The 26,221-nt window shown below is 34.9% G+C and overlaps 1 protein-coding gene across 2 annotated transcripts in view; it reads left to right on the forward strand.

The window, feature by feature from the left end:
- Nucleotides 1-20,981, forward strand: part of ckd (cracked) — a 65,601-nt gene extending 44,620 nt beyond the window's left edge. For both annotated transcript variants that reach the window (XM_073982336.1, XM_073982337.1), the window contains 3 exons: nucleotides 19,889-20,049; nucleotides 20,334-20,456; nucleotides 20,539-20,981. In XM_073982336.1, coding sequence (XP_073838437.1) covers nucleotides 19,889-20,049; nucleotides 20,334-20,456; nucleotides 20,539-20,604 — 350 coding nt within the window. In that variant the 3' untranslated portion in view covers nucleotides 20,605-20,981. The remainder of the gene's footprint in view (nucleotides 1-19,888; nucleotides 20,050-20,333; nucleotides 20,457-20,538) is intronic.
- Nucleotides 20,982-26,221: the final 5,240 nt, after the last annotated feature.

The raw sequence follows: 26,221 nt of genomic DNA on the forward strand, positions 1-26,221 counted from the left end.
ACATACAAATGTACATATGTATGAACTATCATACATTTGTTTTCAAATATACAGTGTGTAGCATGACACATTAATATACACGATCTACTAACCTAAAAACATAGATCGAGCCGAACAAACGTTTCAATTAGTATTCAGCACAATAACACAGTACATACATAAGTATGTATGTACATATGTATATATATATACGAATATAGGTATAAGATACGGCGGTGGTCACATAATTAACTACTCTATTTTTTATTTATATTTGCTCCAATTCACACCAAATTTTTAAAGAAGTAAGTAAGATTACACCTACATGCATATGCGAAGGAAAGACCTTCACACGTACACTTTACTTGATTTATCCAAAACCAATGCTACATTATGCGTTGTTGCATGACACAACAGTGCATGAAATTACCCAGTAAGAATAACTCATTCTCAGGAATAAAGTTGTATAATTCATGAACGAACTAGTTCAATTGAACGATTCTTTGAGAAGAGCGTATGAACTAGATCAGTCGATATAGTTCATTATAGTTCAATAGCTCAATGAGCGCCGACCGAAAGATCCACGAAGAATGATCAACGAACAATCTAGTTCAGCATGTCATTCACACATGTATAAAGTGACGTCGTCATCTGTGCTAAGTGATGCCATCGTGATGTAATGAGTTTTGTCTATGTTTTGGATCAATGTGAAGTGTAAAAAAGTAACTTCTAAATAAAGAACATTTTTAACATAACACATCTCAATATATCGAATCCATTACTATTTAATGTGACTTGTTTTGGATAGAAAAAAGGAAAAAATAAAAAGAAACATACTCTTGTGCCAGACATTGAAAACAACACATGAAAATATTTTAGCTTTTAGAGGAGATCGGATTTGAAGGCGCTCCCTGCAAAGTTAATCTTTCTTTATTAATGGAATAAAAATATCTAAATATAATATTATTGTAGTTTAATTGTACTATTCTAATGTTTGTTCCTATTTGGTGTACGTGTTTTCATCAAGCGAACGATTAAGAGCCCGTGCACGATTCTGATCCGAATGATTGAACTGGATAGTGAACTATGAACTAGATTACTGAACTAGTTCAGCTGAAAGAGCTGAGCTAATGAACTAGATCATTCAAATGAACTAGATTGTACAACTCTTCTTAGGAACTTCTTTCCACAAAGGAAGCGAGTTTTTACTTTCTTTCGCAAACATATTTGTAAACGTAAACATGTTAGCTTAGGCCATGTTAGCTCGATTAATCCAATTAATTAATTAAAAACTCTCATAAATAATGACCTTCGTCCTAAAAAGACAATAATAAATAAAAAATCTTCACAGCAGAGCCCGGCTGCCCTGGCTGAGGTTTGAACCTGGGTCCTCTCCAACAAACAGACAATGTTGTGGAGATCTCAGCGTTCTAAGCCACTGCCAATGTATCATATCAACAAACTAGTCGACATGATGCCAATGTATCATATCAACAAACTAGTCGACATGATATCCAAAACTTCAAAAACTGAAGGCATTACAATTCATGAAGGAAACCCCTCTTCGATTGTATATGTGTATGTATTGAGAAAATGATTCCTAGACAAGACACTAGGGTGACTTGATAAAGAAAAAGACTTCAATAAATACTTCATAATTACAAATTTGTAAAAATGTTTGTATAAATAGAAGTTATCAAAATCAGCCTTTGTCTTCTAGCCATTAGCATTCAAATACGCCTGATAAGCCTGGCTTAAACCACCAGGCGAAACGATCGTAGCGTAATGGTTGAGTGTGTGGTATTTCGCTAGAATTCATTTTTCAATACAAAACTCCTTAGGCCATGTTAGCTCGATTAATCCAATTAATTAATTGTAAACAGCAGTAATTTGCAAGAATTCAACCGTGATGCAAAAATGGCACGAAACAATGCAACAAGAAAGAAGTTCGGCTGGGCCTAACATTTTACACCGTCCTCAAGGAATTGTATTGAAGTAGAGTGGAACGATATGGAAGTCATATAGTCATACCATCTTTACAATACGTGCACAACCTCACATCGGGCGGTATCGCGGTAGCGTTCTATGGTGGCTGTATCCAAACGTAGATCTATATAGAATATATACTTAAATACCGAAATTTGGGAGGTATCTTCTATGGGGACAAATCAAAACGTGGGTCTATACCGACCAAAAAAAAAAAAAAAAAAAAAACATTGTTCCACAACATCCCATACGGGACAAGGGAGACTTCTCTTATATCAATGAGTGCACCCCGATTCATATTTAGCTCTATGATATGGGACCTACTGTTTATCGCCGAGTCCGAACGGCGTGTCTTAAGACACCACTTATGGAGAAGTTTTTCAAGGCTGAAATACTCAGGAAATGCCGCCAACATTACTGAGGGGTATTTTGCCATCGTTGAAAAATGTTTGATGTTGCTTGGCCGGGGAATCGAACCCCCGACCTTCTGCGTGCAAGGCGGGCGTGCATACCATTGCACCACGGTGGCACCCAATACCGACCATTCCCAGCGAAAATGCTTTGCTACCCCATGGGAACCTAAATTCCAATAATAATATGAAAAATACCGAAAACCGGAGGTACTATAGGACTGATATAGCGTATTTTCAATATCAAACATCCTAGCGATAAAAGAAACATCTGTACCAAATATATAGTTCTATCTCAAATATCCCCCATATACAGTCTGTCGCAAAAATTAGTATACACCGTTGAAACCAAAATGTATTAGGGATAAATATCACTATAACTTATTGAAAACAACAAACAATTAGTTTTATTAAATAGACAAGAAGGTTGTCTTCCGTAATAACAATTAAAAGTGCGCAATATTTGCATACATTAGCAAATGTACGGTTCGAATCCCAAAAAGACCAAAATTTATGTCGCAAAAGTTAGTATACAACGGAGAATCCTCGTGGAACTGTTTAAAAAATTCTTGATATTTTTGAACAAAATGAAACTAAATCAGTACTTAAGATCATAAAGAGTATATTAATTGGTTTTAATGGCAGTTATAGTACTTATAGTGACAAGTCCAACGTACACTGGATCGTAAAATCCACAAAAATTGGTCATCTACAAATACAACAACTGTAGCGGCAAAATTCCGAGTGTTATGTCCTGTTTATGAATTCTAAAGCCATGAAATGCTCAGAAAAGCTCTAAAGTTTCAATTTGGGGTGATCTTGATCGAGTTTCGACTTGCCCTGTTTGAAAAAACGGAAATTTCTTGAATGAAATCCATACTTTTGAGGCCATTGTCATTTTGAAACATGTAATAATCCTTAATCCTTACACAAAAAAACTTTCCTTTTGAGTCAATTTTCTCACAAATATTGCCCCTTTTCATATTCCCACCAAAAGTAAATAGTAGGAGAACCTCAAGGTCCGTTGTAAACCCTACAGTTATACTGTCCTACCGGCCTTTCAGCAGTATCGGGCATGCTTCTCGTATCTCTTGTGTATAATTTACTACTAATGTCTAATGAACTACTTCTAACTGATCCATTTAGTTGTATTTTGATCCTAAGTGAAGCGAACACAGCTTTTCAGAACGTTTTTGCACAATCCATGCGTTATAACAGCAGAGAAAGCTCTGTATTAAAATTTTAAATCAGGTATCATATCCTTCTGTGGTGGTGGAGTATCACTGTAGAGCTTACACCAGAACTTGAGGTTCTCCTACTATTTATTTTTGGTGGGAATGTGAAAAGGCACATAATTTGTGAGAAAATTAACTGAAAACGAAAGTCCTTTTGAGTAAGGATTAAGGATTATTACATGTTTCAAAAGGACAACGGCCTCAAACGTATGGGTTTCCTTCAAGAAATTCCCGTTTCTTCAAAAGGGACAAGTCGAAACTCGATCAAGATCACCCCATATTGAAACTTTAGAGCCTTTCTGAGCATTTCATGGCTTTAAAATTCATAAACAAGACATAACATCCGGAATTTTGTCGCTAAAGTTGTTATATTTGTAGATGACCAATTTTTGTGAATTTTACGATCCAGTGTACGTTGGACTTGTTACTAAAACTACTATAACTGGCATTAAATCCAATTAATATGCTCTTTATGATCTTAGGTACAGATTTAGTTTCATTTTGTTCAAAAATATCAATAATTTTTTACACAGTTCCACGAGGATTCTCCGTTGTATACTAATTTTTGCGACATAAATTTTGGTCTTTTTGGGATTCGAACCGTACATTTCCTAATGTATGCAAATATTGGGCACTTTTAATTGTTATTACGGAAGACAACCTTCTTGTCTATCAAATAAAACTAATTGTTTGTTGTTTTCAATAAGTTATAGTGATATTTAACCCTAATACATTTTGATTTCAACGGTGTATACTAACTTTTGCGACAGACTGTATGTATATCTCAAATATTGCGAGCTGTAATTTGTAATTTCCAATTTAGTTGCAATTAATATTTTTCATGCACTTATAGTACGAATTTATAAAAACCTCCTCCTTTTTTCATTCCTGTACAACAATAGTGACCTTAATACCTCTCCCAATACCAATATTAAAACCAATTTAGACTTTACGTGCACAAACAGATCTGATTTCAAATCCACTTATATACAGTGGTTGACACTGAAAATGATGCAACGTGAACTAAAAAATGTAAACGTTGATAACTTCGAAAGGAGTTGAGATTTTTTAACAATTAAAAAAAACAACAAGATACCGAATATTTTTCCAAACAACCCACGATGGGGCCAATAGCAGGTTTTCGAGGCAAAAAGTCAATTTGTGGAGTGAACAATTTGAAAAAAATAATAACGGATTTCGATTGCCAACACTCTGAATCACTAAAAATTAAAAAAAAAAAAATCAATCTGGTAACATCACATAGCGACATACTGATCTGGCAATGGTGACATATTTTCTTGTGCATCATTTTCCGACATTCATTATAAATAAGTAGTGAAAGCATTTTAGGCGCCAAAAAGAACATTTCAACAATTTTATATTTTTTAAACATGGAAAGCTCTTCAATGGGTATGTAAAATAAGATAGTGTTAACAAATAATAAAAATGTTATGTGTGGTAAATGTATTTTTGAGTTAAGATGTTATGTCTTTTTTGGAGTATTTTGCTTTGTTATCCATGTGTTCTCTGGAGTATAACTTTTGAGATCTAGGATACTATGTATATGTGGTGAAAGGTATTAATGTGTACTATCATTTTGTGAAAAAATTAGCTGCGCCCAGCTGCGCCTTTTCATAAAAATCTGATTTCAGATGTCGTAATAGTTAAAAATATGGACATTTTTATGTTTTGGTTGGAGAATAATCGGAAACCCATTAATGTTATCAATTGGATTTCGAAAAAATTTAATAAATGTATATAATAATAATATATAATTTCTAAGATATCGCAGACAAACTTTGGCTTTTGTGGCGGAATCTTAGCCGATTTTTACTAAATTTGGAACCTTGTTTTATTAACTTATAACAAACCACAGACAAAACCATGAAATTTGAACATATGTATATAGGGGAGCTATTTCTATACCTGAACCGATTTCAATATAACTAGAAAAACTTATTTGTAGTCCGAATTCCGTAACATTTTCCAAATTTTATTGTAATTTGATGGAATTTGCATGCTTGGTCAATCATTTGCCTGAAATCGGGCGAACATATATATGGGAGCTATATCCAATTCTGAACCGATTTCAATATGATTTCCCAAAAATGTTTCTATACCAAAATCCGTCACACATTTCAAATTTCATCAAGATTGGACATACATAGTGGGATTGGTGACCAAATACCTAAAATCGGGCGAAAATATATATGGGAGCAATATAAAAATCTGAACCGATTTCAATATAACTTGGCAAACTTATTTGTAGTCCTAATTCCGTGGTATTTCCCAAATCGCATAAAAATTGGGCAGAATTTACGTGTTTGGTCCATCAATTGCTTGAAATCGGACGAACATATATACGGGAGCTATATGCATGTATGAACCGATATGAACCAAATTTGGCATATTAGTTTCTAAGCCCATTATAAAACTCTGTATAAAATTTGGAAGGTCTAGCTTGCCCCAGTGATTTGTTGCCTCGAAAACCTATCATTGGCCCCATCGTGCAACCTAGGAATGGACCTAATTCTTCCCATTTCTTCCCAACAGAGGATGATCACATGAAGAACTTTCTCCCGAACATTATATACAACAACAAAATTTTCAAATTCGTCTGGCTATTGCGGTACGACAATAAATAAAATGGAAGGTTGAATATGGCTATGTTTGAAAACGAATGATTTTCATATGAATAACTAACTATACGTCGCACAGTGTTGGCGCTTCCTATAAAAGTGGACAAAAATAGAAGGCGTTGACCTAGGTTGATGAATTTTTGCGCAAGTACTTATGAGGGCACAGAAATGAAAAATATCAACTTTGGTCCTATCGGTTCAGATTTGGATATAGCCCCCATATATATATTTTTTCCCGACTTTGCTAGAACTCGTTCAATTTTAATGGAATAGCCTTAAAATTTAATATGTGTTATTTCCTTAGTCCCCTGAATAGCTACACCGATTTTCACAAAAATCGGTTCAGATTTGGATATATCCCACATATATATCTTTTCCCTATTTTGCTACAACTCGTTCAATTTTGGTCTAATAGTCTTCAAATATGTGTTATTTTCTTATGTCCCTGAGTAGCTACACCGACTTTTACAAAAATCAGGTTCAGATTTGGATATAGCTCTCATATATCTTTCCCCGATTTTAATCGCTCAATTGTTGATGAATAGCCCTCAAATTTAACATGGGATGTTTCCTCAGGCCCCTGTTCAGTTTTACCGATTTTGATTTGATTTCGCAAAAATCGGTACACATTTGGATATATATATATATATATATAATTGTTCCACAACATCCCATAGGGACAAGGGAGACTTCTCTCATATCAATGAGTGCACCCCGATTCATATTAGCTTAATGATATGGGACCTACAGTTTATCGCCGAGTCCGAACGGCGTGTCTAAGACACCACTTTTGTAGAGAAGTTTTACATGGCTGAAATACTCAGGAAATGTCGCCAACATTACTGAGGGGTATTTTGCCACCGTTGAAAAGTGTTTTGATGTTGCCTGGCCGGGGAATCGAACCCACAACCTTATGTGTGCAAGGCGGGTGTGCTTACCATTGCACCACGGTGGCACCCCATTTGGATATATATCTCCATATATATCTTTCACCGATTTTGCTTTAAATCGTTCAATTTTTGAAAAATAGCCTTCAAATTTAACAAGGAATGTTTTCATAGGCCCTTTTTCAGTTTCATCGATTTTGATAAAAATCGGTTTAGATTTGGATATAGCTCTCATATATATTTTTGTCCAATTTTATGTATTCGATGCACTTAACACGCAATGTATGTGAAATATTGATTAAACAAGTAAGCAAAGGTTATAGTCGGACGGGGCCGACCATGTGATACCTTACACCACAACCTCTAGGGATTAGCAATGTGCAACCGCCTTGCACGCTGAATGTCCGGTTTCGATTCCCAGGCCTGGCCATATCAAATTTTCAACGGTGGCAACATATCCCTTAGTAATGTTGGCGATATTTCTTGAGTATTTCAGCCTTTCGGATTCGGCGATAAAAACTAGGTCACATATTAATGACCTAATATGAATCCATTGATATAAGAGAAGCCTCCCTTGTCCCTACTGGGATGTTTGTGGAACAATTATATAAACTATACATTTCCAAAATTGGAAAATTCACATTGATTAAGCATATCCTGCTACATCTTTAATTTGTCTTTAAATACCAGGTTCCTTTTTGGAATACATCTAATATAAATAAATATGTATATATATACAATGCAATTTGCCATATCTCTGAAATTTGATATTTGGGAAAATTTTAAGTTGTTTGAAGATCTATCGTCCAAAAAAAAAAATTTGTGCACTTGTGGATGAAATAAGAGGATGTACAAAGTTCGGACCAATCAGGAAATCCCTTTGAGAGTTATCTTGCGTATTTGCCATTTTAGTTAGGTTTCTTGCTTGTTTTTCAGGGTTTCTTGGAGCTTTTCGGACATAATGTCAGGAAATATGGACTTTTCATTGCAATTGTACCATCGTGAAGGAGGCCGCAAAGACAACCTGTTGAAAAAATTCAAAACGATTCGAGAGGACTCTTAAATTTCACTTTTCCGAATTTTGTGTGAGATGTACTCAAAGGTGTGGACCGATTAGTCTTACCCAATTTACATCCGGAAGGAATAATAATAATATATGGAAAGCTTGGACCAAATCGATTGCTCACTTCGACAGTTCACACAAATTTTCAGAAAAATGTTGAACTTTTGTGGAGGATGTGCCCAAAGGAGTGAACCGAAATTTTACAAAGTGTAAAATTTGGTTGGAATCGCTAGATCAGTTCGGGAGTTATCGTGCGCCCCAGCCAGCTAGACAGTAAGAGAGGCAGATGAACGGGCAGGGCTAAATCGACTCCAAATTGTCTACAACGAATTTCGTCCAAACATACTTGGGGTCTAAAACCATTTACTTGATAAGGCACATCTTTGGTCGTATTTTGTATATATTCCCTTTACCCTAAAGGCTGAGGGTATAAAATAGGTGGCGAGGCAACTCCATGCTGCAATACATATTTTTATAAAAAATTCAATTGGACAACTGAACTGAAAATTTCGCTGTCATGATAGAGACAATCCCATGTAGCATGGCAGGAAATTGAGGTTCTCTACACAAAACCCATTATATATTAGGCAGTAGGCCCGTTATCAGCAGACACATTGTTGCAATTTACATCAGGGGAAATATCAGTAGTTATTTTTCCATATGTAAGCTACTTTGCCGGTATATGCCCTCCAGGAATTAAAATATGGACCAAAAATAAAATTTGTATATTTTTCATACAAAAGTAATTGTCTATATCACCCGCTAAATAATATCAGATCATCATGCACACTTACCTGGTGCAAAATTTCGTGACTATTGAGCTATAATTGCGACCTCTAGCGTGTCTATGATAACACTACAAACAAACAAGTAAGCAAAGGCTATAGTCGGACGAGGCCGACCATGTGATACCCTACACCACAACCTCTGGGAATTACCTATATGGAACTGCCTTGCACGTTGAATGTCCGGTTTTGATTCCCAATCCTGGCCACATCCCATTTTCAAAGGCGGCAAACTACCCCTTAGTAATGTTGGCGATATTTCCTATTTATTTCAACTTCTCTACAAGTGGCAACTTAGGACACGCATTTCGGATTCGGCGATAAATGCTAGGTCACATATCAATGACCTAATATGAATCCTATGCACTTTTCCCAAATTTTGTGTAGTCCATATTCCAACTTGATACATAACTGGATGAAACAATTGGATGTGCAAAGTTTGGACCAATCATAAAATCCCCTTGAGAGTTTTTCTTGCAGATTTGCCATTTTAGTTAGTTTTCTTGTTTGTTTTTCAGAGTTTCTTGGAGCTTAATAATCTCAGGAAGTATGGTCTTGCCATTGTAATTGTACCATCGTAAAGGGGACCGCAAGGAAAATCTGCTGAAAAAAATCAAAACGATTCGAGAGAACTCGATGTAGCCCATATACGAAATTAAACTAAGTTTGGGCAAAATATTACGAAGTGTAAAATTTGGTTCCAATCGGTAGATACGTTCGGGAGTTATCGTGCGCACCAGCCAGCTAGACAGTAAGAGAGACAGATGAACGGACAGGGCTAAATCGACTCCAAATTGTCTGAAGCGAATTTCGTCCAAACATACTTGAGGTCTAAAACCATTATTTCGATGAGGCACATCTTTGGTCGTATTATATATATATATATATATATATATATATATATATATATATATATATATATATCGCTATTGGGTCGCTTCGCCAACTATTTTATACTCTCAGCCTTTACGGTAAAGGGAATATATATATATATATATATATATATATATTCCCTTTACGGTAAAGGGAATATATATATATATATATATATATATATTCCCTTTACCGTAAAGGCTGAGAGTATAAAATAGTTGGCGAAGCGACCCAATAGCGAAGCAATATTTGTATAAAAAATCCAATTGGACAACTGTGGTTCTCTACACAAAACCCATTATATATTAGGCAGTATGCCTGTTATCTAGCAGGCACATTATTGCAATTTAATTTAATTTTATTTACTTTTGTCTACACAACAAGATGGTAATCTTATAGTTACAGTGTAGATTTATGAGAAAAAAAGATATCCAACTTAACTAGTAGGGTCACAAAGAATATGGGGGGATACATACATAGTTTTTGCTGGAGTATAATAATTGATAAGAACAAAAAGATATGGCAAACAAATTATATTGTAATTAATTTGTAAAATATTGAAAAATACGTTTTTTGAAGGTAAGAGCGTTGTTGATGCTTTGGATTTGGTGAGGTAGAGTATTCCAAAGACGTATACTATTGATATAAAATTGCTGTTCCGACACAATACTGCGCCTTCTGAGAGAATTCAATTTCCTTCCTCCGACAGATAACTCGGCTTTTTCTTCACAATTACTTTTTGCAACAGAATTAAGGATCTAATGTTGAGAAGATCGTTGAAACTAACTCCGTAGAGCGAATTGGCAAAAGGGGAGATATGCTGGGATATTTTCAGACCATACACATAACGAATTATACTGTTGTATGTCACATTTAATTTGCGCAAACTCGAGGAATTGCAGTTGGCAAAAAGCTCGCACCCATATATCAGACTAGGTACAAGAAACGTTTTTGCAAGGAGTATCCTTATTTTTAATGGCGTGAACGAATGTGCAATCCACAATGATCGCAATTTTGCATATGTCTGACCAGCAACATTATTAATATGATCTGGCCAACCTAGATTGCTATTGAGTGTTACACCTAAATTCTTTATTTTTGATACAAAATCTATTTTCTGATTATTAATGTTAACGTTTGGATGTGGAATGGAGAAGTTTTTATTTTTGTGTATAATTAGACACTTATATTCCATTTAGATATGACACCATTAGCCGGATTTAGCGCATTATCAGGTTTTTTTGCTAAATCCAGCCAAAATCTACCAGATTTCCCATACAAAAATAAATCCTCCTATTGAGTGGATTTGTTTTAAATCTGGCATAAATCCTCGTATACAACTCTGTTTTTTGCAACATGTTGCTAGAAAATACAAGCTAGAATTGCAAGCTGGCACAAGAAACAAGGTAGATGCATCGGTGAATTGCTACACTAAAAATAATTTAAAATGTAAAAATTTGTAAACAAGGCGGAAAAATTAAATTTGTTTTGATGTACAAAGTTGATTTTAATCAACCAAGACTAATATTTATGATGTCTAAACGATAAAATAATTCGTTTATTTATTTTAGGTGGGCAAACTGCGATAAAATAATTCTTTATTTGCTCTTTAGTTAGCATTAGTAGCATAATGTGCTAACATTTTCAGTATTAAAGAATACCTTTGTAATTTGACGTATGTTTTTTGACACGAATTCAATTTTCAAAAAATTCTTTTGACGTTTCACATTCGCTCAGATGGGCTGATGCATCTACCTTGGTAATTGTACTATGAACAAAAATCAGCTGACTGACATTTAAATCCTCCAAAATGTATATCTAAATGCAATGAGATTTGTACTGGATTTATTAAATCCAGTCGAGGATTTATGGCTAGTCTAAATGAGCTATTAGATTTGGTGGGGTTTAGCAATAAACCATTTGCAGTCGCCCATGAATATACTCTGGATAAATCGGTATTAAGTTTGTTAATGCATTCATTAATCTCGTCAATGGTGCAACTTATGAAAATCTGCGCATCATCTGCGTACATAATGATTTGACTGTCAGATAGTTGTTGCGGTAAGTCATTTACGTATAGGGAGAACAACAATGAACCAATGATTGAACCTTGAGGTACTCCCGTAGGTACAAGTAATGGTTTGGATTTTATATTTCCAGTGCATACTGATTGTTGAAAATTGAAAAATCTCCGCAGCTTCATACATAAGTTCAGGTGATGAACAGAGTCGAATGCTTTGGAGTGATCTAGCTATAGAATTAAACTTAATTTGTTCTCATCAATTTCACTTCCAATTTCCTCAACGACTCCTTTAAAAAACTTTAGATAGATGACAAAGGATTGAGATAGGTCTATAGTCAACGTTAGATTTTGGTATAGGAATGATTTTGACATGCTTCCAGATAGAAGGATATACACTTGAATATAGTATAGTATTGAAGAGATGAGTAAAAGTAAAATAGTGTAAGAGACGTGGAAGCAATATACGAACAAATCTGGGATCAATGCCAAACCAATTGCGTTTGATTTAACACGTATAAAGCTATTATTATAATTACTTCTTTTTCGGTTGTAACTCTGTTATCTGATCACGTACATCAACATAATTGACATCAATGGAAAGGTCAAACGATTGTCTTCCAAGTATAACTTACTTGCCCGAATGTCTCTTCCTGGAATAAAGATATAAGCTGTATATTAGTAATGTTCACAATTTTCACACAAAAGTTGTAGCCCATTTAACCTTCTAAATATTATCTGATCCATCTCATATTGCAAGCTTCTTCTCTGTCATATACTCTTACCTTATTTAAAATTTCGCGTTCATCGGACTATTATTGCGACCTACAGAGCCGTTACAAAATTGGATAAATATTATGTTTTTGGTCCAATAAATATTTCACGATCATCACCAAAAAAATAGGGATCTATTCTGGTATGAACCCGACCTCCATACAAAATTTCGTGACGATCGGTCCATAATTGTGGCCTGGAGTTTGATTACAATTTATAATGGACAGACGGACGGACGGACACACACCTCAAAATCGCTTTATCTCGTCGAGATATGAAGATTGGTATACGTAACAAATAACAATTTGAAATGTGCTATTGAAATGAAACGGAGTGTATACCAGGTGTCTTTTCGCGTAGTTTAATCATAATTTCATCTGGAACTATAGTTCCGCTTGCATAATTTCATCTGGCCCTATAGTTCCGCTTGCAAGATGAACTAGTTCGGCATGAGTAACTCGTCGATTCTTAGGGTTACAGTAACTAGTTCCACTTTAGACCCCTCACAGTGCTATCAACTGTAAACTTTAACATGGGGATGTCATAGGAGGTAACCAATTGACTTTTTATACATTACCTGTAGATAGTATTGTACTGTAGTTCCAAGTTTACAGTCATATACCAGTATGTTCATCATTCCTCTCTTCTGTTGTTGTTCAAAAAAGTGGTGGATTTAATATAAGAGTAAATAGTCGCAACTGAGTCCCAATTTACATTAGGCGAGTTTACTTGCGGCAATTGTCAGTTTGTGGGTGAGAGAGGGCGTTGAGAGGCAAAGGGTTACCATATACCTCACCTCTCTCTCCATCAAACTGACAATTGCCGCAAGTAAACTCGCCTAATGTAAATTGGGACTGACGCCTCGTCGTTTACTTGGGGATAAAAAGGTGTCAATTGGTTCCCTTCGCATTACTTAATGGTCATTTGTGTACTAGTACCGCTTAGAACTAGTTCTGGACCACTTAAATTACAGCAATTGGAATTTGCATTGCAAGCAGGTACTGTAAATAAGAGAGGAGAGGACATAATTGTTTGGCCCCTGCTTTGGTATATGTTAGGGCACAAATTTCTGCATTATTGTACAGAGTTTGAAAGATTTTCATTAATTTCATTGGTACGCCCTTCGATTTTAGTGCGTTCCATATTTCAAACATTCTTACTGAGTCAAATGCTTCATTTACGTCTACGAAAACTAAATAAAGATGCGTTATCCATTCTAGGGAATATTCGTACCGTGTTTGTTTGATCCAGACAGTTTCTATGGAGACGAAATCCTTCTTGTTCGTCTCTGAGCATTTCTTCGATGGCTTGCTGTCTATCTGCTGTCTCTTTCGATGGCCTACAGCATAGAGCTGGCAAAAAATCGACGGCACTATCGATAAAATCGATTGTTTTTTTTAAAAATTAAATATCTATAGATAGTTTTGCCTATCGATATTATCGGAACAAAAACCCCCAACAAAAGATTTATTGAAATAAATAGAAATTTCGCTGTTTTTCGGTTTTGTGTGAGTGAGAAAGTAAGCCCGTAGTCACACGTAGACATTTTTCGGAAAAGTAAAATGTATTTTTTTAATATTTTTATAAAATAAAAGCAATTGTTTATTCTCCTTTACATTTCTAAGAACTACTTGTGCAAAATGTCAAGAAAAGCATTGACATTTCCACCATTTTCATCTCCAAAGTAATGGTGTTGGCAACTTAACGATAATATCGATAGCAATCGATATTTTAAAATATTATATCGAAAATATCTAATGTTGGGAATATCGATGGTTTGCCAGCTCTACTGCAGCATCAGCGTGACCGCTGGAAATGTTCAAAAAGTGTCACAAAAAGTATCTTTTCTGAAGAAAGTGACACATGTCTTTCGAAAAAGTGGCACAAAAGGTGGCAAAATTTGAAATATTTCAATTTGAAATATGTATATGGTAATATTCAAAAATGTTTTACAATCGTTGAAGTTGAGGTTCACCATTTAATAAGTCGTGAACTGTCAATATTTTTTATATAATATTAATATATTTATATTAATTGAAGTGTTTTAGCCGGGGTCTCATAATATAGACCATAATAAATATATTACGGGGAAGCTGTGTTGGTGGTAATATACAAAAATGGGTAAAAATGTGTTGAAGTCAGCAAGTTTTTTTGTGTTTTTTCTTGATTTCTGGTCAAACCAGGGAAAATTCAGACCTAAGCTCAAAGAAAGAATTGAAGAATACCCCTTGGGCAACATGGTTCTAATGTATGACTTCTCGATATATACAGTGCATCCCCCTTAAATCGATGCTGACATTTTGAAGTTTTGAAATCGGGGTTTTTTGAATTTTTCTTATAATTGGAGGGCGCAACCAGATAGTGACCTAACTTTTTATTGGATTGTAGAACTCGTGATTCCACGTCGTTTGATGTATATCTCATGAGTGTGCTCCGTACAGCTCCCTAGTAATAGGAGTCCAAAGTCGAATTTTTGGTGCGTAAATTTTCTTTAAAAACCTATTTTTTGGCTTCAAAATTTACAACTGTGACTCAGGTACCCTTGAACCCCGCGTGATTTTAGTTTTTTTCCGCGCCGGATTTAATGAGCCCTACCGCGATCGAATCCATCCACTAAAACAGCTGATGTAGATACCCTGAAATTAGGAAAATAAGCAAATTTTTATTTGGACTAATCCGCATACTAAACCGCGGTTTCCCTTAAAATTTTTTACATAAATGGAATCCTTTGTACGCGATTATAATATTTGTCAAAAAGGTGTGTCATAAATTACAGAGATTAGGGAGTAGTATTCGTATTTAACCAAAAATAGAATCAGGTAGCACATCCGCGGTTCTTGACGAATCTGTATAAAATTTGTCTTATTGACGTATTTTTAACAGAGGGTCACTGAAATCGGATGCGCCTTATAATCATATAAACATCGCGTTATTTTTACCCACATGAAGCATTTTGGTGTAGTAAGATGCACATGATGGCACACTTTGGTCGCTGAATGAAACATGGAAAAATGCAAACATATTGACAGAGACGCACTCGCTCTATGCGAAAAGCACATGCGCCTCAGCTGATTTTAACTATTTCGCGCGTTATACGGTTTTTAACTTTTATGTTTTTTCTTTGATGGTAATATCAATATCACTCTTTATTTCCTAATTCTATTGCTTATCACATTAAGCAAATATACTTTCATGATGATAAACTATTTTCCTTGAAGAGCTTTTAGCAAAATAATTCAGGTTTTGTTTGGAAATTTAGCGAAATAGTAGAATAACTCCTAAAAAATGTTCTCAAATTTTTCGTATTAAACAAAAAAATATATTCTTGAAATAACGTTCCAACAATAAACTTTTGTCTTTTGTTGTAGCTGCAATATGCAATTTAAAATCCTAATCTATAAAATTTTGTTCTCACATTTTTCTGGACATTGTCTAGATTCTGTACGTATTTTTAATTTATTTTTTAGAGATTTTCATGGACTCTGAGTTAGCATAAATAAAATTTACTCCAAGATTCCTTCATTATTTTTTGATTTTCCGCTTAAACGAAAATAAATTTAGCAAATATTTAGGCGTCTACGGATAGATATTAAATGTTGTTACCGATTTATATATACATTTTGGTGTTACAACACAAAGGGAATTTTTAAATATTTTTTCTTTATAAGGGAATAAAACCCCCCATTACTTTTGGGCGCAGCATCCAATTTTGTGAACGCGAACAGATTTGAAACCACGATTTTTTTCTTAACCCATGTACCAAAAATCGTGAATGTGCTTGTAAAAAATTTTTTAATTTTTTTTCGATGGAATTGTAAAGGAAATTTGAAATTTACCATATGTATTTTCTTTTTGTATTTTTGAACGCACACGTAAAGTTTTAGGTTTTGACCTAAAAACAGAAAACAATATAAAAACTTAACAGAAACAAATTATAGTTGTGTTCCTTTTCTTGCCTAAGATTACCATTTTTAACCCCAAAAAGTGGTAAAATGGTAGCAATTTTTAAGAGAGAAGGAACAAAAATGTCATTCTCTTTTTACCACAGCCTACCAGACAAATTTGTTCTGGTAAAAAATGGTAGAAATGATTTTTCGACGTTTGATGATTATTTGGAAATTATGAAAAAATTAACAAAAACAAAAGAAAAAAGCGAAAACTGACAGAACAAAATTTAAAACAGGGAAATAAAAAAGAAAATTGTTTTTTTTTTGTTTCTTTAAGACATTGTTACCAGATCTACCAGATCCTTCACAATTGTGGTAAAACTGGTCATGAGAGAGCAATTTTGACAGTTTTCTCTTTTACCACTTTTACCATTTAAAAAGTAGAGGAACAGATCTTGTATAAATAGTATTATATTATAATTGTTCCGCAAACGTCCCAGGCGGGACAAGCGAGACTTCTCTCATATCATTGGGTGCACCACGGTTCATATCGCTCCTTTACTCAAAGAGTGGCATTTTCCATTTAAAAAGTAGAGGAACAGAGCTTGTATAAATAGTATTATATAATAATTGTTCCGCAAACGTCCCAGGCGGGACAAACGAGACTTCTGGCATAACTCAAAAAATGCGTTATCTGAGTTAGCAGTTTCTATTTTTTATAAGACTTTTACTTTATCTTGTGTTAAATTTTCATGCTGATATCTCTAAAACTCGACGAGTTACAGCTCATTTACTACGAGTTGCCAATAATTCAACACACAAGTTTTACGAGGTTATGAAGCACTAAAACACTTCTGATATCTCTAAACCTCGACGAGTTACAGCTCATTTACTACGAGTTGCCAATAATTCAACACACAAGTTTTACGAGGTTATGAAGCACTAAAACACTTCAAATCATGATCGATCTTGCACAGAAATTTAGCACTAATTTCTAGCTAGCTGTTTGCAAAATATGGTCCAAGTAGTGATTTTAGTTTTTGTGTAATAATATTTTTAAGTTGGGAAGTCAAATTTCAATCGCCAACATTTTTCTCGAAACTGGATTTTTTGAGATGTGTCACTCTTTGAATAAATAAGCGATATTAGCTCAAAGATATGGGACCTACTGTTTATCACCGAGTCCAAACGGCGTGTCTTAAGACACCACTTGTAGAGAAGTTTTAAATGGCTGAAATACTCAGAAAATTTCGTCAACATTACTGAGGGGTCTTTTGCTACCGTTGAAAATTTGATGTTACCTGTAGTGCAATTCTCTACCATATTTTTTGAGTTACCGACAAAAATCGGTAAAATTAAAATGCTTATAAATTCGGTAATTAACGACATTTTTCGGTAAGTTAGCGACCAAGAGAAAGTAGTCGTATAGTTCTATCGATAGCAACAGTGCTGTCAACTTTTATTTTAACTTTTCATTCATAATTTTGCGTTTTAATTTTACCGACATTTGTCGTTAACTCAAAAAATGAGTTAGAGAATCGCACTACTGGCCAGGGAATCGAACCCACGACCTTCTGCGTGCAAGGCGGGTGTGCATACCATTGCACCACGGTCGTGGTAGTAATATACAATATATTAAAAAATGCACTAAATCATATTTTCTTTGAGTTTCTAAGAAATTAAATATAATATTGAATGACAATTATTTATTAAATAATTACTTGCAAAATGTTGGGTATTTTCCTTCTAATAAGTAGACAGCGGAATTTTATGCAACCCCTACTTTTGGTCCGATTCAGCCCTTTTGGCGGGATATTGAGGCCACAACCTTCAAAATACCGGTAGTCGGGAGGTACCGTACTATGAGGGCTGTATGAAGACGTGGACCTATACCAACAAATTTCAGGTGGAACGTTTTATACCCCCAAGGAAGCCCTAATACCAAATTTCACCCATTTCGTAGGGATATTGAGGACACAACCTTCAAAATTCCAGAAATCCGGAGGTACCGTTCTATGGGGGCTACATGAAGGCGTGAACCTATACCGAGAAATCTCAGGTGGAAAGTTTTATACCCCCAAGGAAGCCCTAATACCAAATTTCACCCATTTCGTAGGGATATTGAGGACACAACCTTCAAAATTCCAGAAATCCGGAGGTACCGTTCTATGGGGGCTACATGAAGGCGTGAACCTATACCGAGAAATCTCAGTTGGAAAGTTTTATACCCCCAACGAAGACTAAATACCAAATTTCAGTAATTTTGGTGGGATATTGAGGCTACAACTTTCAAAATACCGAAAATCGGGAGGTACCGTTCTATGGGGGATATATGAAGACGTGGACCTATGCGGAAAAATTTCAGGTGTAAAGTTTCATACCCTAACGAAGACTTAATACCACATTTTAGCCATTTCGGTGGGATTTTTAGACCACAAATCTTTGTATATATTTTTGCATATGCTCATTTTATGCAAATATGTAAAAATATGTCAAAATATAAACGATATGCAAAATAAGCAAAAATTTCTGGGCCTAATTCATTTTATTTTGTGATAAAACGAGTGTCAGTCTAATCGGATTTTCTCTACGACCATCCTAACCACATATGCATTTGCATAGGATTCCGCTGTCTACTAATAAGAAAGCCACACAACTATTTTTTTTTTTCAACTATACTAAGTGCATTATCCATAGAAATTGCTCCAAAATTCTTCCACGGAAAGTTATGTCGTTCTAGTGTAGATAATGTAGCCGTTATGCGTATCAAACTGTAATACAAAAACATGGCGCATGTTATATCAACACCCTATTTTTCTATTCATCATTGTGATTTATGTAGGGAGTTTATATTACAATTTATTTAATTTAAAAATAATGGCACAAGGTATGACAAAAGTGCCACAAAATTCCAAAAAGTGGCACATTTGGTATCAAAATAATAAAGTGGCACAGAAGTGTCAACGCCGATTAAAAGTGTCAAAATTGATACTTTAGTGGCACAACGGTCACACTGTGCAGCGTTTTGCATGGGTCTTCCCATGTTCTTTCTAGTTTTACTTACGAATCTTTCAGTAATATTTTGCTCAACCATCCTTCTCTTTGTTTCATATTTGAGTGAATGGAGATCTAAGCGTCTTTTGCCTTCCTTTTGCTTGGAGTATTTTTTTAATTTTATCCTTATTCTTGCTACTTATAGCTCGTGATCATTGTCCATGTCATATCAAATTAGCTGATATAAAATCCTGGTGTAATTATTCATTAATTATGTCACATACACATTCTTGTTACAATGGATTTAATAATATGTATATATAATATATTTAATATTTATTTTCTTTACATTTTAGGGTCAATTTTGTTTTCGTACGTGTCGCTCCAGGAAATTGCAAGTCCTGTTTTTCAAAACCACAAAACGAAAGAATGGACGAATTTAGATAACATTACATTCTCATTTGATTGTACGAAACGGCCAGTTGGCTTCTATGCTGACATGGAATACAACTGTCAGGTAAGGTTAACTTTAAGGGGAATACACACTATCATTCAAAAGTGACAGTCAACGTACTTTTAGGACAATTTTCCGGCAAATAACAACTTTTATTTAGCAAAAAACGTTTGAAATACAATATATACGGTATTATTTAGAGATTACAAAAGAAATTTGTCAGGTAGTCTTTGATATTCACGAAATAGACCTCGATGACTGTCAGTTTTGCTTGTCAGTGTGTACTATACTTTACTGTTGTCGACCATGAATTCGGTACACAACTCTTTCCGTTCTTTTCTTTTAAGATTTTTCATATGTGCGACGAAGAGGGTAACCGTATACCACACTTGTGTGCCAATGAAACATCGTTCAATCAGGAGTATAGAATTTGTGATTGGGACTACAATTTTAACTGCACCGAATCGCCGGTAAGTGACCAAACCACGCCAAAAATGTCCACCATCATAATAATGTTGCACTACTTACTATGTCTGTTATGTATGTTTTCAGAAATGGTTTTACTTGAACGAACTCACCTATGCCACAGAACCCCCAGACGAAGACGAAGAATATTAATTGACGCCAAATATTCTTTGGCTTTTCCGAACCCAATTAAATTTGTTCCTGATGCAGTACCCAATGCAAGGAATGACCCAAAGTAATATTCCAACGGGTGATTAACCAAACCTGTAAACAAGTGTATAAAAGAATATAATGTATCAATATGTATTGATGTATGTATAAATGTTGTATGTATTTAATGTGTGTAAGTTTATTTTATTCTACGTAGCTTTTGTAAATTTGTCACTATCATATTTTCTGTTTAAACCTACAACTGTAAATCGAAACTCAACTGTTTTGTAGTGTAAGTCCTTTGACACAAAGGAAAATGTTGTTGATATTTTAGCCAATAAATAGTGTGTTGAAAATGTTGTAAATTTATTGAATATTAACAACTCCTCTATTTTGTTTCTATACACTGTGGTACCGTATATTATGTGTAGACAGCGGAATTCTATAGGTCTGTTCGATAACTTCGCAAGTAAAAAGTATTTGCAAGTTCTTGCTAGTAAGTCTGTCTGGTTACCCCAAAATTTGTACCAACTTGTACCAATTGTTACTGGAAGTCGTCTGTTAACGCAAAAAGTCAGCAAAAGATAACGATTCGAGAGAGACATTTTCTTTCACTGAGAGTTTGCAAATTCTTGCTGGACAAATTTCTTCTAGCAAGCACTAGCAACTCTTCTTCTTCTTCTTAAAAACAATCAAATATCTGTTTTTATTTTTTCGTTGATTTATGTTTGTGGAAATTAAAAACAATATTATTGTGGAAATAGCAAGACCAATTGTATTGCTTTTTGGAGAACAAAGTTGCAAAGTGTGAAAAATAATTTTTTGGGTCAGTTTCTTTATTATTTTTAAAATACAAAATTTTTGTTTCCTTTGGTTCCTTCATTTTCGCACAAATTGTTCTGTTTTGGTAAGTCAGCTGATTGCTTACTGGTTTTTGCTGGGAAGGTGTCTGCTTACTTTTTACAATTTTCTAGCAAGAGCGAATAAAAACTCCTTACTATCTGAGAAAGTTCTTGCTGGACAATTCTTGCTGGGAAAGTAACCAGACAGACCTAGTATTTGCAACTCCTTCTTATTCCTCTTTTATTGAACAAGTTTGTTATCGAACAGCATTTTGTAAAAGTTTGTACAAATTTGTACAAACTTTAGGGTTATCGAATAGACCTTATAGGTCATTTAGATTTGACTTCATTAGCTGGATTTAGCGCATTATCAGGTTTTATTTGCTAAATCAAGCCATAATCCACCAGATTTACCATACAAAAATAAATCCTCGTATTGAGTGGATTTGTTTGTTTTGCTTTGAAATACAAAGTTGATTTAATTAAAGGGGTCGACTAACCTCCCAGCAAACCCATCGTACCGACATCGTAACGAAATCGGAACAAAATTCGGACGATACGTCCGATATCTGATCCGAAATCGTAACGACATCTTAACGAAAGTTGTATGAAGTGGTTGACATAATTTCGGAACGAAATGTCGGATCGATTCGGTCCGATTTCGTAACGAAATCTGAAGAAAATCCTTGGGAAATTCGGAAATGAAATTTCTTTCCGACATTCGTTCCGAAATCGGAACGAAATCGGTACCAAATCTGAGTTATTCCGTCTCCGAAAAATCGTTTAGTAATCGCAACGAAATCTGAACGATTTTGCTTCAGAAATTGTTCAGACGTATCGGACATCAGACATTTGGTTTGCTGGGCTATCAGTCTGCCCGACAGCATTTGTGATAGTATGTGTACATTTTGGAAAATTTGAAAATGTATGTGTGAGTTTTTCAGGACTGATGAAAATCAAAATAGTTTTGGTTGTTATATGGTTTGGTCGTTATATGCCAAGATATCAAAAAAACGTAGATAAGAAACTTAAAGTCAAAATCGGGAGGCTCGATTTTCACCGTAGACATATGGTCGAGTAGACTTTTTTGCTCAGTTCAATCCCAGGAATCAGAAACGCGAAGGGCCCATTAAGCTTTTCAAATCGCCCCGGCCTAATGTGTATCTCATTTTTCGCAGTTCGCCCTTTTACTACTTTTATCTAGTATGTTCGGTAGAGACTCAAAAACGGCTGAGCCGATTTTCTTAAAAATTTCAGAGAACACCCGTGGTAAAAATGGGCTATATAATTTGTTGAATTTCGGAGCGGGTGTGGCAGCTCTCCTAGGCCCTATATTTTAAAAACGCTATTTTTGCAAAACTTACAAACGTTTCGTTTAGAAAATACATTTGCGAGGCAACGGTGGTTGAATCTCCGACCTAGGTACTTATTTAGGACCTAAAGCCCCGACCAAATACATATGTTTTATCTCTGAAACTACTGAGTCGACTGAAAATTTCAGAGAATGTACAGGGGTGCCCCTGCGGAAAATAGGATATACATATATATTTTGAATTTCGGAGGGAGCGGGGTACCCCCCTAGGCCCTATTCTTTAAAACGCTATTTTTGTAAATCTTGCGTACTTATCTGTTTAAAAATAAATTTGCAATGATGGTTCTGTCTCCTACCCTAGTTTCTTATTTGCACCTAAAGTCTCGACATGCCTTTTTTAAATACATATGTTATATCTCCAAAACTTCTGAGCCATATATTTTGTTGAATTTCGCTGGAGCGGGGTTTGAAAATTAATTCGATAGACAGTGGTGGTTGTGTCTCCGATGCTAGGCATTTATTTGTGGCCTTAAGACCCGATTACGCCCACTTTTCTAAATATGTTATATATCCAAAACTTCTGAACCGATTTCCATGTAATTTTTAAATAATGTACAGGGATGGCCCCTGGTGGATACGAACGTGTCCGTTTCCCCGACCCTGGGTACATACATATTTTAGGCATAAAACCCGACCACTCCCAAATCAATGGAAGTGCCAGATATTATGCATAACGGAGCTTTGGTCTTATTGGAAATCAAGTGTTTTGATCGATAGCTATAGCTATAGCTTCATCAGGTAAACAAAAAAAAACATTGTTCCACAACATCCCATACGGGACAAGGGAGACTTCTCTCATATCAATGAGTGCACCCCGATTCATATTTAGCTCAATGATAAAGGACCTACTGTATATCGCCGAGTCCGAACGGCGTGTCTTAAGACACCACTTGTGGAGAAGTTTTTCAAGGCTGAAATACTCAGGAAATGTCGCCAACATTACTGAGGGGTATTTTGCCACCGTTGAAAAATGTTTGATGTTGCCTGGCCGGGGAATCGAACCACCGACCTTCTGCGTGCAATAGAAATTATCATCTGGAACGAATGTCACTCTCACTTTCTTAAATATGTTACAATGGAAATATGCACAAGATGTTATGCTTAACGAAGCTTTTGTCTTATTGGAAAGCAAAATATCGATCATTTCTTGAGTTACCGACAAAAATCGATAAAATGTTTATAAATTCGGTAATATAAGGTTAGTTAGCGATGAAAAGAAAGTAGTCGTAAAGTTCTACCGATAGCAACTGTGTTGTCAACTTTTATTTGAACTTTTCATTCATAATTTTGCGTTTTAATTTTACCCACATTTATCGGTAACTCAAAAACTGAGTTAGAGAATCGCACAACAGATAGGTATATAAACAGATTAAAGTTGCCACTGGACATAGAAGTTATCATCTGGAACAAATGTACGAATCAATTCACGTTTAGATTTCAGACAAACACTTCCAGTTATACTCGTTGAAAAAATTAGATATTCATGCGGGGTTTTCTGCAGATTGGTCTGTATGGATGCCAGCTATAAGTTTAAATTTGAATTGATACTTATGTGAAGAAAAAATTTTGGAAAAAAAGCACTTGGAATTGTATTTCTTCAAAAAATCGCCTATTATTTGGTTTATATCTTTGAAGTGGGCATTAATTTTTATATGAAACTTAAAATGAAAATAAATTAAGATGTTTTCCCATCTTGCTAACATTTTTTGTGTTGTCCTATGCACCACAGTACCTTCGTGGTGAGCCAAAAATGTCAGCAATAGCTACTGTTTTTAATTACACTGTGCAACATTTTTAAGGTGATCTTGTGCAAACAATTCGAACTGAGGATTTTTTGAAAGTACAGATCCAAACGACAAGAAACCCTAGTTGGGTTTTGTTGTGTCAGATCCAGCTCGGATTTTATGGCCCCATCTAAAGATGGTTAAATATTGAGTTTTTAAAGAAATTCGGGGCTATATCTCTGAAACCAATGCGAATCTTCTTCTGACCTCTGAAGCAAATTTGTAGATAAGGACAAGAATAAAATATTTGGAGAAATAATGAACTCGAAAAACTACATTTATTGCCTCAAATTTCAAAATATATGCAAAAATTCCACAATTTTTATATATTTCGCACCGTATCTCCAAAACCGTTAATTTTTTCTGAATATTTTCTTTTGGAAAATGTAATACAGAACTCTTCAGAACATGCCATTGTTGTACAATGCCTTTATCACGTTGTTTTCAGTATATTTATCAAAGACGATTTAATAAATATATCAATGATGCGGTGAAATCCGCAATGCGAGAATAAACTGTTGGTGTGAACTGTGTTTGAAATACGTGTTGTAAAAGATATGATGCAAAATACCGCTGAAACAACCAGAAGTAAGCATTTTAGAGTTTTAGAGTGTTTTAAAGAATTGTTGAGAACTTTCTTTGTAAGATTTTTGCAACAGGTTACTTGGTTCAACTCCCAATACTGACCAGATATCAGCAATTATGTAAAATTTTCTATATTTTATAGATTTTGATGCCCTAGATGGAGTTTTTCTTATGTGGTTTTTTTCGAAAGATAAGTTCTACTAGTTTAGGGCTACAATATTGCTAAAGACAGCAAGGCCAAATTCCTATTCGTTTCTGAGATAAAGGCCTAATAAATGCAAAAAAGTGAAGATTTAGCCCGGTTTAGATGAGGCCATAAAATCCGAACTGGATCTGACAGGACAAAACCCTACTAGGGTTTTTTGTAGTCTAAATATGTACTTTCAAAAAATGCATACTAGAAGTTCTTTGCATTTTCAGTGTTGCATAGTAAACTTCTCAAAACAACAGTTATAACCCTCTACTCTCCAATAGTACCTACAAATGTTGTTTTTGATTGGAGAGTAGTAAAAACAGCGGGTTAAATTTTTATGCGTGGATATATATTTTATTGTTTTAGGTTTTAGGAAAAAAGGTATACAACAAAAAAATAAGTGTTTGTACAAAGGAAGTATGCCGTAGTTTTTTTGAATTTTTACTGGCTTTTCCACACAAATCACATACATATATCCCTTGTTTTAGTATCTTCTTTTCTGGTTTTTTCTAAACAATAATTGTGAAATTTTCACTAGATTTGTAATGCAAACACAAATTTTTATTCAGCATGTCCCATATGTCTCTTATATCTGCTGCCATATGTGCAATAATTCTTTGGTTTTGGGTATTAGCGTCGTCAAACCTTATGAACCGCAATATTGACCAGAATCTGTTTATACCCATAGTTGGCCGATATTGAGGGTAAGATTTTGAAGACCATACATCTTTTACGTTGTCTTTATTGGAATGATTTGCCCTAAATATTCCGATAAAAGGATACATTTCCTCTGCGGTTACATTCTTCCACACACGTTCCTCATTTTCTTCACTTTTGTTCTTGT

The sequence above is a fragment of the Musca autumnalis genome, unplaced genomic scaffold, assembly GCF_047663935.1.
Source record: "Musca autumnalis isolate F117 unplaced genomic scaffold, ASM4766393v1 scaffold_4, whole genome shotgun sequence".
Taxonomy (NCBI): Eukaryota; Metazoa; Arthropoda; class Insecta; order Diptera; family Muscidae; genus Musca; species Musca autumnalis.